Source organism: Diadema antillarum, unplaced genomic scaffold (assembly GCF_040938485.1).
Source record: "Diadema antillarum isolate AM-2024a unplaced genomic scaffold, OU_Dant_1.0 scf00000132, whole genome shotgun sequence".
NCBI classification, from domain to species: Eukaryota; Metazoa; Echinodermata; class Echinoidea; order Diadematoida; family Diadematidae; genus Diadema; species Diadema antillarum.
In genome coordinates this window covers 1,925,001-1,940,000 of record NW_027271021.1, presented here as the reverse complement: position 1 = coordinate 1,940,000, position 15,000 = coordinate 1,925,001, and the positions used below count along the sequence as shown (strand labels likewise).

General features: G+C 36.1%; 1 protein-coding gene across 1 annotated transcript in view; it reads left to right on the top strand.

Moving 5' to 3' along the window:
- Positions 1 to 10,188, top strand: part of LOC139720710 (uncharacterized) — a 36,569-nt gene extending 26,381 nt beyond the window's left edge. Inside the window, exons 18-21 of the mRNA XM_071632064.1 lie at positions 249 to 359; positions 1,672 to 1,784; positions 4,628 to 4,751; positions 8,573 to 10,188. Coding sequence (XP_071488165.1) covers positions 249 to 359; positions 1,672 to 1,784; positions 4,628 to 4,751; positions 8,573 to 8,794 — 570 coding nt within the window. The 3' untranslated portion in view covers positions 8,795 to 10,188. The remainder of the gene's footprint in view (positions 1 to 248; positions 360 to 1,671; positions 1,785 to 4,627; positions 4,752 to 8,572) is intronic.
- The last annotated feature ends 4,812 nt before the right edge of the window (positions 10,189 to 15,000 follow it).

Sequence of the window (15,000 nt, the reverse complement as noted above, 5' to 3'; positions counted from 1 at the left end):
CCTATGTAATTTGTAAATCCATACTGCTATTACCGTGTCATGGTCTGTTATTGCTGATAATAATTTTTCCCTGCTATGTGGAATACTTTTATGACAGAAATTAATTGAATTGTGAATTGTTTTGATCTTGATGATGTGTCAGACTTCAGACACAAGAAGTAAATGTAACAGTGCATACATTGGTAGACCAAAGCTGATCTTTGCAGTAATAACTTCATGTGATTCTCTTTTTACCATGAATGCACTAGGTGGATACATTGAAACATGTCTGTGAGGCGGCCTTAAAGTCCAAACTCAACGAGGATACAGTCCTGTTTCTTCTCAGTTTAGCAGACCAGTTCCATGCAAAAACCTTGCGGGTAAGTGTTATGGCAGACTTTGTGTTTCTGCAGCATTATCAATTCATTTTTTCTTTATTTTACAAGGTAAATGTTTCAAACAGCTTGTTTACAACATGTGGTCAATACAATATTGAAATTAATTAAAACTACTTTAGTTGCTACGTATTTTTATGAATGAATATGTGGGACTTGTACTGTTGTGTTCTGTTGAATAGCAAAATCAATTTAGTTCCAGTCAGCATCAAGGTATTCTGCTTTGTGTGACAGCTGTAAATGAACTGTGATGTGATTATTGACGAAAGAGTGAGAATTGAAAAGACCAAGGCATTTTGGACAAATTAACGATTTGAGCACAGCAAGTCTTCCATAATATCCATGCTGGTAAACTAAGGGTGCATTTATCCAAAAATTTTTGAGGCAGAATAACGATCCTAAATGCGTGTGAGGCATTTTTTGGTGATAGATAAACGCAACTGTGTTTTCAAATGCATTTAGAAACGCTGGTGTGAAATTCCATTCAAAGAGCAATGTGAAACGCGTTTGAGACGCGATCACCTTTCTGCTAGTAGATAAACGCAATGCTGTTTTGAAACGTGTTTGTATCTCTGAGTTGCCATGGTCAATTTCCAGCTGTTTCTGATTGCAGAGAAAACATGCACCATTCGTGTGCTCTATGCATTGTTCGTGTGTGAATGATGAAGGCATGTTTGGTGGTACGCAGTCGACCTTTACTTCCCAGGTCAAATGGCGTAAAGCTGCTGCACAGTGACAACACTCGAATCACGATTCTGTGATAGTTAGATAGATGTAACACCTAGAGAATCACGTTTCAGTGTTTCAATATAGTGTGGCAAACATTGCAGTGAAGTTTGTTTGAAAGGAGTTACCGTATTTGGTAGTGATCTCTTAATATTTCAGTGATTTGCTATTTTCCACCAAAACTGAAAGCATTTTTTTTGCAATTTTTCATGTGTGGTGATGATAGAGGCTTGATTTTTCAATGAACTGATGATGCAAACTTCTGAAACAGAGGGAAACAGAGGAGCTGCAGCATAAACATTAACTTGATGTGATTGCAGCTCCCAGTCTTGAAGAAAACAAATAAACAAACAAACAAACAACAACAAATGAAGATTATCAACCCAGCAAGATCAATGTCAAATCATGAAGATATTGATGTGCTTGCAGCTTTCAATCCGTGGGAAAACAAAACAAATAAACAACCCCCCACCAAAAAATAAACTAAAACAAAAACACACACAAAAAAGTTGTCATTATCCATCTTGTCAAGATCAATGTCAAAATCATGAAAGCGTTTGTTCCATTGCAGGAAGGATCATTAAATTTCATCATGCAACATCCGGGGATCACGGAGCAAGAGGTTTATGAGGAGCTCTCGGAGAACCTTAAGAAGGAGGTGCAGTCTCTTGTAGAATGGATCAAGTGAGTGGAAGAATGCCCTCCTCTAGATCTCTACATGGGTCTGGAGCAATTACCCCCTGGGCAATTACCCCGGACCCTTCCCCTGACCCTAACCCTATCCCTAATCCTGAACCTAATCTTAACCCTAACCCAAACTCTAACACTGAACGTAACCCTAGCCCTAATCTTTACTCTAAACTTATCACTATCCCAAACACTGAACGTAACCCTAACCCTAATCTTTACTCTAAACTTATCACTAACCAATTTCTAGCCAGGGAGTAATTGCCCTCTGGGGGTAATTGCCCTGATATGCTCTACATCTCAGTGTGCAAGATCTTCTTTTCTTTTTCTTTTTTTTTTTAAATATGTGTCTGACTGTTTCAACATCACCATAGTCATTCTTTGTGCCTTCCATAGTCTTTAGACACACCTCCTGCAAAGAATAGATTTTCAGTTTTACAATATGGAGTAACTCTTTTTAAGATTGTATCTCCCATGGCCAGAATAAATACATGGAATGTTACAGAGTGAATGTAGCATCTGAAACAATGTGAAGAGTGAGAGACATTTGAAGATTTGGATCAAGTCAGAGTGAGATGCAGCTGAATACTTTGCTCTTGCCTGAAAAAGTAAATGAAAAAAACTCCCATGGCATTCGTGATGAACTTCTTAAAAAGTTGGACTGAAACTCAGCATAATCGATAGACGTCAACTCCTACTCTCTGTCTCGTCATTACGCACATTAATAATGATAATAATGATAATAATAATCATGATAATAATAATCATGATAATAATGATAATAATGATGATAATGATGATGATAATAATGATGATGATAATAATAATGATGATAGTAATTTATTTTCATTTTAGTTATTCAGTTTTATTTAAAAAAAGAACAGGGTAGTCACGTTCAGGGCCCAAGGGCCTGCTTTTCAAGTGAGCCCTGTTACAAATAATACATATTGCGAGTAAAAATCACATAATACAACAGCAACAAAAAGAAAGCAAACGAACATATAGAAACAAGCAAGATGTGATATCTACATAAGTAAAAAAAAAAAGATACAAAATTAACAAATCAAAAGTAAAAACAGCAGGAGATTACCATTTGCAAAAACAAAATGAATTATGTTACCAGAATGTTCAAAAATAACGGCCAAAAAGTGATATGGCAATGAGTAAAAAGTACACTTTCACACTTTGTTCAGAATATTGAAATATTGCAGGTAGGTTTACACAGTGTAACGCAAACAAAAAGAAAAGAGAAGAAAAAAGTAGTCGAAACAAACATATGAAAGGTAAAAGAAAAATGTGAGAAAATAGAGATGCGTTATCATACACAGATTTAGATTCAAGGATAAAAAAAAAAATTAGCACATATAAAAATAGTACCAAAGGCAAGATCAAAAATCATAATATCATAATGTACTAAAAACAATGAGCATTGAGAAACATAATGATACAGAAACGAATGCATACTAATATGTATAAACTCTCAATTGCTCATCATCTTAACATGTCAAAAAGCTGAGTTTATATTTGCTGATCGAATTTGTCTTTTAAACCTTTCGAGGCAGTTTGACGATTGAATAAATCTGGGAAGATTATTGAAAAGAGAGCAAGCGAAGAAGGAAAATGTACGTTTTTTGTATTCTGTTTTAGGCATGGGGATGAACAATGGGCAAGATAAGGCATATCGAGTTTCGTACGTTACTTGACGCCTTGAAGCCATAGGACATAAGTATGATGGGGCTAATCCGTTCAAGACTTTATATACAGCTACGCAGTACTGATACTCAATGCGTTCTTGTACACTTTGCCACCTCAATCTGTTCAACAAGTTGTGAACGGGAGAATAATAGTCTGCCTGCATTACGAGTCGGGCAGCTTTGCTTTGTACCCTTTGTTATTTGACAAAGTTAGTCTTGGTGCATGTGCCCCAAACAGTACAACAGTAGTCGATGTTTGGCAATACCAGTGAGAAGTATAGTTGCGCAGCCATTTTCATGGTAATACAAGAATAATGATAATAGTAATGATAATGATAATAGTGGTAATAATAATGATAATAATAATAATAATAATAATAATAATAATAATAATAATAATAATGATAATATTGATAATGATGATAATAATAATGATAATAATAATAATAATAATAATGATAATGATAATAATAATAATAATAATAATAATAATAATAATAATAATAATAATAATAATAATAATAATAATAATAATAATAATATAATAATAATAATAATTGTTGTGTAAAGAGACTGAGCAACATCATGACTTAACTTTGATGTATCGTATTCTTTGCAGTCTTGGTCACAGTTTATTCTGTCTGCCAGGAACAATGGTAGAGTCACTGTGTTTACAGTTTTGGATGATCTGTCTATCCTTATTAGTAAATAAAGTCTTTATTTCATATGGTAACTCAATTAGTTGATGAAAATGTGGACCTGTATGCATGTACTTTGACTTTTTAGTTCTTAGTTCCGAGACTCCAAATTGACATCAGACTCTGGTGCGTCTTTTGTTTCATCTCGTGTAACCTAAGTCAAATTGAGCAAACTTAGAATTAAAATATATTTAAGAATTCAGAGGTTGAATTTTGGGCATTCATTGACACTGCTTCAGCTTTTGCCAGAAAATTGACTAAATGTAATCAATATCAGTGACCAGAAAGAAGATATGACCATTATATGGACATTGGTCGGTCAACTGTCAAAAGCTAATTGGCTGAAAATGTAGTCTCTATGAATCATCACTCAGTAGCACAAAATTAAAACAAATAGAATAGCTCGATGAAAGAGCTTATACATGCCAGTTTTCACCAATTCTTACAGGAGTGACACCAAAATGGATGGCACGGGCCACTACAAGGAAACACTCGACTCCAGCTCAGATTCTTCGTCAGAGGACAGTATAGAGAAAATCGCCCAGGAACTTATGCACGTGGGAAGCAAGAAGGTACAGTGACTTCCGTCCAGTGAGCTGGGCGATCAAATGAAATTCACCTAAAACAGAAAATATCATTGAATTTATCGTCAGAGTGCAGTGTCACTTCACAGTCATTTTGAATGTTATAGATGGAGTAAAAACGAACATAGAGATTGGCAGACATTGTGTTAGAAGCTGACATGAAATTAAAAAAGAAAAGATGTGGAACTATGAAGTTTCTTATATTTTCATGAGATGGTTACATTATAGCACAAATTACTCTAGACCATGATGTCATCACCTCACTCCTATGTCATTGATTAGTGTGCAAATATCTTTTCAAAAATCGTGTTTTGGGTGAATAATTCAGCAGCTAAAACTCCTCCTTTCTAAGGCATTATATTGCCTGGCCATTACAATGCTGCATTGATAGCAAAGAGGATACAAGTTCTGCTTTTGTATTTAATTTTAAATGAAGGAAATTTAGTGCAATTCTGTGTATAGGTAAGTGACTGATATTTGTAAGTGTTTGTCATCATTTCCTCATCAAGTTGCATTGTGGTTGTAACAAATCTCACTCTCTTTCTCTCTCTTTTGAATGGTGAAATGTCAACATTCCATTATTTTCATATTTTATTGATTGATAATAGTGAAACATGTGCCATTCTGATGGTTTTTATTTATTCTTTTCATCGTATATCAAAGTCATCTTTAAGACAGAGTGTCGTTGCACTTCAAATTTAGAGAATCCTCTTTCAAAAAGAAGATAAGGGAGGGAAGTGAATATTAGTTTGAAAGAGTCTTGACAGATGTCCAGTAAGATGTATTGCTGAGAGTACCATTGCTTATATCACTCTTGTGTGTTTCCTTTATATTTATTATGAAAAGCATGAAATCACACACAATATGCTCTACATGTAATTCATAAACAACTAAACATTCAGTTGTATATGCACAATAATGTAAAGGTCAAGGTGCTGTAGCTGGTAATTTAAAGTATAATAATGATCCGTGGTACCCCTAAAAAGAGTGTAACTATTTTGTTAATGATGAACACTTCATAGGCATAGAGGTTAAATTTGGTTTCAAATTTTTCTTAAAACTCATGTCGATAAGGTGTTATTGCCCACATTTTCATCAAAATCTGGTTATCGTTCTAAATTATAGTTTTTTGTGTTATCGGAGTAAAATGTAAGGTGTAGACGTTTCCTATGATTTAATATAAATGCAAATTGGTTATAATTGTGGCTACATGATTTTCCCCACTTGAACTTAGTGAGATTTTCTTTACATTTCTCTCTCGGTTTTAGTTATTTCACATATCCTCTCCCTTCACACTGGTAAAACAGTAAATCAGATAATCCCTCATTTTGGGATAATTTCATGGGAGAAAACAGAACCTTACTCCTGCGTAGAGAGTGATACGTGTCTTCCATGTGACGCTCACCTACAGGCAGAAATTATGCCGACGAGAAGGTTAAGATTCATTTTTGACATAGATTGGCAAAAATCAAATCACAATGCTCATGCACTTTCGATGACGCCACAGTAAGGTCCATCATCACGTGTTAGAACAAATCATTTTTGGTCAAGTAATCTTGGTTTTTTGCTTTAGTGGTTTCAAATTGAGTGAATACACTACTGTAATCACTCTGAAGAATGCCCATAGTTGGTATAGATTTAAAAGAGTGAACTCGTTCATGTTTTGAGAATTTTGGATTCTGAGCAATCTCACTACTGCAGATGTATGTGTGGGGGTTTTTTTTTTTTGTTTCCTTTTTTGTTTTGTTTTTTGCATATTTGCATTGCCAAAACACCAAAGACCGCTATTAATAGAGCAAGGCAGAGCATGGCTGACTGAATTCTCACTTTGAAACGTTTACAGGAGGTGTAGTTGACGTGGATTTGGGGCAGGCTATTCCATAGTCCAACAGACTGAGGTAAAAAAGACAAACTTTTGACAGTGTATTATGCGCATTAGCAAGAATACTTAACACATCTGTGACCTTGTTGTTTGAGGGCTATCTGTATATCCTTTTTCATCACTAAACCCCATATTTCACTGACTAGTAACTTATTAAGTAAGCACTGTTTGGTCTCCCCCTTAAAAAAAAAAAGGCAAACAGTGAGGGGAAAGAGATAGTTGTGAATAGTTGCGGGATCAAGGCCTGCTCAAACCACAGATGTGAAGTTGATCCAACATTAATTGTGCATTTTGGTGGCAGTTTTAACAAGTGCCAGTCATTCATGCTTTTTGCTGCTCTGCTTGGTGGTGGATATTAAAGACAGATATAATGATTATATGAGGATCACAAAAGATAGAAGCTATGCATGCACAGGGATATTACTGATCAACAAAGTCAAGGTTTCTTGCATTTCTCGAATAAATATTGGTGATCAATTTGCATATATAAACGAATTCATTGCTTTGAGATTTCATTTACATGATGGACATAATGAATTTGGAAACAATAAAAAGAAATAGATCAAGTAACGTATCTTTTATCGCATCATTTTTTCCAAATAATACTCTAACTCCTAACTGGAAAGCCTGACTTTAAATTTGTCATTTATCGGAGCTTTAGACTGTGTTTCAGTCCTCATTAACAAATCAGTTGCAGTATTTAGAAGCAGGTCCGTGAATATTCTTTCAGCATCTTGCAAAACATATCATTTTGCAATAGCATTCAAGTCCATCATGAAACTGTACTTGCTCAATATTTTATGGAAAAAAGAGAAAACGTAACACCTGTAACAGTTTTGGACTAAATCATGTCCTGGATCAAGAAAGCTTTCATTGGAAGCAGTTGCTGTTTCTTTTCTTTTTCTAATCATTGAAGTTTATGGCACGGAGATTTAGAGATTTTTGCCCAATTGCAATAAGTCCTGAGCAAATAAATTTGTGATTGTGCAAAGGTGAAAGCAATATTTGGATAGCAATTCAGTGTGAAATACTGTAACGAAAGTATGGGATTCAGTTCTTCAGCAATTGTAAAAAGTAAGAGTAAGATGTGCCGCCTGTAAAGTCTGCTGGCTGATGATTATAAAAGTGAGGTGAGCATTGTCTGAAATGAGCACCTCAAAGGTGTGGGGGGGGGGGGGGGATGGGGAGGAGTTATTATCCAGGAGACATTTCATATGATACAGATATAGTTTATTCAAGGTAAAGGTCTGGGAGCCTGTGATTTGTCTGAATTCAGACACCCCAGTTAATTGTGACAAAGCATGTGTGCTTTAACTCTCAGCCCTAAATTCCAAGATGGAATCTGGCAGAATGAGGTTTCTATATTTGAGGTATTCCTTTTGTCTGAGCTAGTACACTTCAGAAAGAACCACTGCCATGATGATAATGTGAGGGTATACCTTTTTTAACTTTCTTTGCTTATCTGAAACCTATCTTGTTGCTTCAAGATTTTAAAGGGAAAATGGCTGTTTATGTTTTTGCATTTTTACTGCAATGCAAGCATACCTTTATTTATTTCTTCAAATTTTCTTACCTTTCCCAGTACTCACATAGTCTATCTTTGCATTTCTGTGCTCAAAATGATTACTTTCATTGATGCTGTATCTCCTATTCTTTTCATTGTAGCACATTCTATTCGCATGCTTTTTATTTTCATTTTTTGTTCAAATCAGTAAATGGTAGTTACATCTACAAATGCAATTTCTGCAGAAAAGAAATCATGTGTTTTGCAGTATCAGGTCATTTGGTTTTTATCACTTCATGTGAAGCTGTTCATCTCACGGTCTTGTCAAGAGAATCAGAACATGTGTGAAACAGATTGACATGAAATTATTTTAAAATGCTATGCCTCTACTCTCTCTCTCTTTATCTCTATCTCCAAATGCAGCACTCACAACCCTTACACTCTGACAGCGACTCCATGTCGTCGGATGAAGAGAGCGCCACCAATGCCGTCGCTATGGACAGGCAGCAGATGCTGGAGTGTATCGCCAGGGTGAAGGAGGTCATCGGAGACGCCATCTCCGCCGAGGATCTGGAAAAGCTGGTCCAGGTCGCCGACTTCGACGTGAACAGAGCCATCAACTTCTTCTACGGCTCGGCCTCGTGATGTCTGCTGAAGTCGTCTGCGCAGTTGGATTTGATTTCTGTATCTTCTGTGAAAGAAGGAAATGGATCTTTAAAGAGCAAAGGAACCTAAATATACATGTGGATTATTGCAGTGAATGCAGCAATATCAGTAGATCACATCAGTGAAAATTAGTGAAAAATCAGACAATCGGTTCAAAAGTTTTAAATTTTTAGAGTTTTGGTGCGACCATCGTTGATGAGAAGACTACTACAGTTTGTGACAGTACATATGAAGAAGAGTATAGAGAAAGCATAAAGAAAATCAAACAAAATATCATTTTTCTTGAAAAGTATACATTCCTTTGACTAATTACTGACAAATGTTAAGGGTAATATTATTCCCCCTGCTTTCTGAAAGTGTTAATCATTATTCTAGAAAAGTGAAAGTATGCTGAATTTTCTGTATATTTTCTTTATATCATTCTTCATATGTGACAACCCAATCTGTTATAATCTCTTCATCCTGCAATGGCATCACCAAACTTTAAACATTCATGATTTTGAATAGATTTTTCAATTTTCCTCAAACGTTCACTGATGTGTTCTGCTACTATTGCTGCATTTATTCAATCCACATATATATTTAGGTTTCATTCCCCTTTAGCTGTCTGCTGCTCAGATCTGTAATTTGTGTATGTCTGAAATTAGAAGGCCTGTACTGGTTGAGGAAGTCATGGATTGTGAGGCCTGTCTACAGAAAGAAATAACCAGGATAGAACTGCAATAATTCCCCCATTGAAGCAATCTCCTACTTTTAAATACTATATCAATAATGGATATGGGAGATCTAGAACTGTCCTGTTGAGAGCAGGTTGTGTGTAGCATTTTGAAGATGCGATAATTTTAGGTGTTACAATGTGGACATTTTATGCTCTTTAACCGATCTCTGTAAAACCCATGAATTATACAGAGGTTACCTTTTCATATTTTACTCTGCATCATAACTTCTTGTGGCATAATAAGCACTTCCTTTACAGTAATATCTCTTGTGGTTATATTTGCTGTGTCCATCCGCGTGTGAGATTGAATCACACATTTTTTTTTATGTACCATGTGGCTGATTAGTGGTGGCAAAAATTCCCCCAGTACGTGGACAAGTCTTCTCATGTTTTCAAGCTCTTGAAAGAGTACATATTTGAGGTTTGCAAATGAGAGCATCTAACTTTAAAGCCACTGCTTACATGGATATTCCTCAGAGTAACACAATTTATTCATTCCTTGATCACATCCAATAAACTGTGGAAGCTACAAATATTGTCATTTTCTATATGTATATTTGAGGGGGTCGGTGCAATATAATGCTAACCCACACTTTTGTCAAACTTGAGTTACATGCATTTTCATAATCCTTATCCTTCACTCTAACCTCCGTGAAAATATCATATTTGAATTCAACCAATAAGATGGTAAAAAATCCATGTTTTATTAATGTACAATGTATGGACTTTCCTAACATTCAACAGCGATTATCTCAAAATGACTATTTTGTGGGTTAGCACTATATTGTACTGACCCCCTCATTTATTTCTGGGTGTTTTTTTTTTTGTGGGGGAGGGGTGGCAAGTTGGGATGTGATTTTCTGGATATGCTTGGATTTTTTTTTTCCATTGTCCTCTCCTTCGACTGAATTCCAGAGGAATGCTCCTCCTACCTTACCATGGGATGTTACACCCTTGTCATGATGGAGTTACTGCATATCTAGGAGTAATTATGCATATTTCTGAGATGCGATGTGTTAATATTTTTGTTTTCTTTCAACCAAGGTTGTATTGGCATAGTAGTCCATCATCTGTGATACATTGTACTTCTCCATCAAACATTTATAGTGAAAAGTACTTCAGCATGCACTTGTTAGTGTAAAGGGCACTGTACTCAGATATTGGAAGAAGGGAATCATTCAGGAGCCTATTTTCCTTGATAGAGTGTATATTATCAAGAAATTTGTTACATACACATGTACGTATATTTGTGGTTTTGGTTGAACCAAAAAAAAAAAGTGAAAGAGCCTGCCTGTAAAACAGAGCTGATGTGCACTACAATTTAGACAATCTGTCTTGCCTGTTTGAGTTTTTCAATGTGGAATGAGTTTTCTCCTGTGTATCTAATGCCCAAGTGCCCATCCATTTTCTTGCACTGTTTTTATATGATATTAGTTGATATGTATGACGGTTAACTGTCTTACAAAACTGTGGTTACCAAGGATGTTTGAATGCATTCTCTTCTTTGCTTGCTAAAACAAAAAGGTCATTACCAGGATTCAATATTAAATTCCTGTGCTAGCATTCATAAATCCTTCATTTACAACCTGCTTGTTCTTTATACCTTTGCAATAAAATGCTTTTTTTAAGGTTTGCTTTGTGTATTGTAAAGGCATTATCTGATATCACATCACAGACACACGATTCCCTATTAAAGAGGCTACATGACAGTCACATGATCAAGTGATGTCATGCAGAGAATCAGTTTTCAGAGTGACTTTTGGACCTCTTTTGGATACAGAGAAAAACTAATAACTAGAGCAGATTTCACTGTCAGAGCCATGGGGTATGCTGGATAAGTCTTCTGCGGATTGTATCACAAAGAATTTTAAGACGATCTTAAAAGTTAAGATGTACTTAAGCTTTTATTATGCTGTGTGTGTCTTCAATGATTTTCTAGCTTCCTCCTAAAAATGACAAATTTTGAGACTATTTCATGAAGTCATTATTATACAAAATTAAATCAGTGACAAAGGAATTTTTCTGTAAATTCTGACAACAATTTGAAGTGGATTCTGAAAAGTTGATGAACTGGGAAACCAATGGCTTACTGTAATTTTAAGTTGATGTTGACTTTTAAGATTGACTCAAATTTTTTGTGAAGCACCCCTTAAGAATAACAAAAAAGAGATCCTACACGTAGACTCAAATCCTCCGTGGTACGTTAATCTTTGGAGAAGATGTTTTACCCAAAATACCCCTCGTTGATCCAGGTGTAAACTTTGTAAATACAGCTGGACCCCTTGGAAGACCAGCTGGTACAGCTAAATATGGGCTATCCACCTATTATGTCATGTGGAAAAATGTACACAAGCAAACAAGACTTGATGGCTAGGCTCTTTGGAAAAGCAGTGCTTACACTAATAAGACTCTTCTTTGTATGCATGAGTAGGATTATGTCATTGGCAAAACATGTTTCATCTATGTCAAAGATAATAAAAGTGTTCCAGTGTTTGTCTTTACGGTTGTTTTTGTACAAGTGTGATATGATGAGGCATGCCGTAACCCTGGGTACCATCATACCCTTGGCTACTTCATTGTGTAGTGCCACCTTGTATTATTAATAAAACATTGTATGTACAGTCGCACACTGCTATCATTCTGGCCAAATTTTAGCGATCGGTGATATCGATCCTGATGTCAATTCATCCCAGTATGACACGTTTAATCCAGTTACTATAATTACAGTGTTTTCTGTACTGAAAACATTGTTAGGATTCTGGACAGTCATTTAGATAGAAGCCATTTTAGTCCACAAGCCCATATTACATGTACTTCTTTTCGTATGTGGACTGATGATGCGTAGTGCAGTGGTACTGGTACTGCTGCTGAGTTTTACGTGCATACATTGCCTATACCGTCACTTTAGTGGCAGGGCATTATTATTCTACTGTTCAATACTGTAATCAGAGAGAGAAAAACAATTACAATTGCGTAAATTATGGGAATTATTTGATGTATTAGCTTTCATTTATTGTTGTGTTCAGACTACGGAACAAACATTTTTGCGTAAAGCACTGAAAATTACTTTTACCAATTTTTTTGTTGTTGTTGATTAACCAGGGTACAGTACTAAGAAGAAATAAATCTAGGAAATAACAGATTTTTAATTGGCACACTGGGCTACCAAATACTGCATCATTCAGCCAAAGTGTCAAGGACTGGCCAACTGACTGGCTGCAGAAGCAAAGGTTGCAAGAAAAATAATGGTACAAATTCTCAGCATATTTCATCATTAGCATTCCATCAGAGCAGTGGAGTTTCTATGTTGCACTGATAGTGGTTATGAATGCCTTTTCATTCTCTGTGGTTGGATGTATCTGTTCATCTATTTTCAGTAGCATATGATAATGCTTTTGGCAAATGTATTTCCGCAAAGAAAACAAGGAAGCAAAAGATACTGTACTATTTCATGTTAAGAAATCACATTTATTGTCATGCTAGAGGTTAAAGTCTAAATGTGATATTTATTACTTCTTATAATACAACCCATGTACAGTAATTATGTACATCCTATGAAGGTAATAAAGACTCCAGAGGAACATATATATTCCTGAAACTTAGCTTGACAAAATGATTGTTTTGTTGGAATTGAGGGGAAAATGCACATTGGGACCATTTGATCCAATTCAAATGAAGGCTTATTTGAGAAGTGGGTTAGTATCATATGAATAATGCACAGGTGAGAGTGCGTTGGTGGAGATGCAGCGCACTCGAGGATATTTACAGTGGTGTGACATGCATGCTATTGTGAATACCCGAGGGTGAGCTGCATCTCCACTAACATCACAAGCTTGAGCCTGTGCATTATTTGTTTTATAAAATGGGTATAAAAGCTATATGATATCGGCTGGTAAAACACTATATTGTAATACAATGCAGCGGCTGTTTGAATGGCCGTGCAGACGACCATGTGACCCAAAGGAAGCAGTTCGCACAGTACTGACAGCTGCACAACGCAATCTGTAATATTGTATGGGATAGAGCAAGATACAGTGTTGTTATACCTTTTAGCTGTACACTTTTTACACTCCCATGCATTGAGGAAGAAATAAAGAGAGCGCACATGACTCATTTCAGTGCTTCTGATTGGCTGCATTCTTAAACCCAAGTTATAATGTGGAATGTCATATGTAAACCAAGGATTTTGGCATAGAGGTTAGAATGTAATGCTGATTCTTTTTTGTATCATTCTCATGTGGTTTATGTGACAATGTGGTAAGCATACATGATAGAAAAGGTGTGATGATGGTGTTTAGCAGTGCTCAGAAGTTTTAATAAGCCATGGTCCAGTCCATGGTCCAGATGGAAATATTGTTCAATTGCCTTGGGCCAAGATGACCTCCCCAATGGGCTGCATTTCATGTCATCCTCAGATGACTGGGTCTTTCCATTACACGAGCCTTCATTAGCAGTGTGCTAATTCATGACGATGTGCTACCATCAAATCAACAGCATCTGATTCACTCAGTCAAACAAATTGACAAAGCATCATGCATCAACTATCTCAGTAAAGCCTTATTACACTTTAGGTAGACAACTTCTGATATCATGTTTAGTATTAGGACATATAAAGTGGTCCAATTCTGTGTGCCAATAATCCTGCTTGTTATCAAATTAGACTGTAACATATCTTGAGCTGTGAGCCTTCAGTTGGAAATGTGGAAAAAAATGGGTTGCTTTCGGAACTCGAATTGCAATGTTTTGTGTAACTACGATGTTTTGTTGACATGTCTAAAGGGAACATCAGAACAATGTCACCTACTTGGCAAAAGGGCCGTAAGGCTGCGTGGCAGAAAAATAACACACACACACGCACACACACACACACACACACACACACACACACACACACACACACACACACACACACACACAAATGATGGTTACATCATATGAAAGAGCTTTCTAAAGTATGTCGAATTATGGCTCAAACCCAAATTCGATTTTGGGGTTGAAATTTGATGCTTGGACCCTTGTGCCGGGCAAGCAACAACATATTCCATGTCTGATAATTGTATTCTGATGTTTTCTGGGACTAAATATCAGCCAACAATAGTTGTTTTGAATTGTGGCAAGGGGAAAGAAAAAGAAGAAAAGAATGGGCAATATTCTGTAATCTATGGCTAGTTTAGTATAATCATACATGTACTAAATGTAACAAAAAAGCTGCTGAAAACTGCTTATCCAATAGTGGTGAGCCATTGGAGTATAAATGGAGTCCAAAGGGACCTGAACTTTCTGCTTGCCCTGTATGTTTGTAATTTTGCCTCTGACAAAGATTTTGCTAAGATGGAAAGCGCAGGCCCCTTTTGACTCCATATGATTTTACTGTTATGTTTTGCTTATTAAGATGGCCATCTCCAGTGTAAGAAGTATGAGTCTAAACTGTGTTAGCATTGTTCCAGTAGGATTGGGTGAAAAGTAG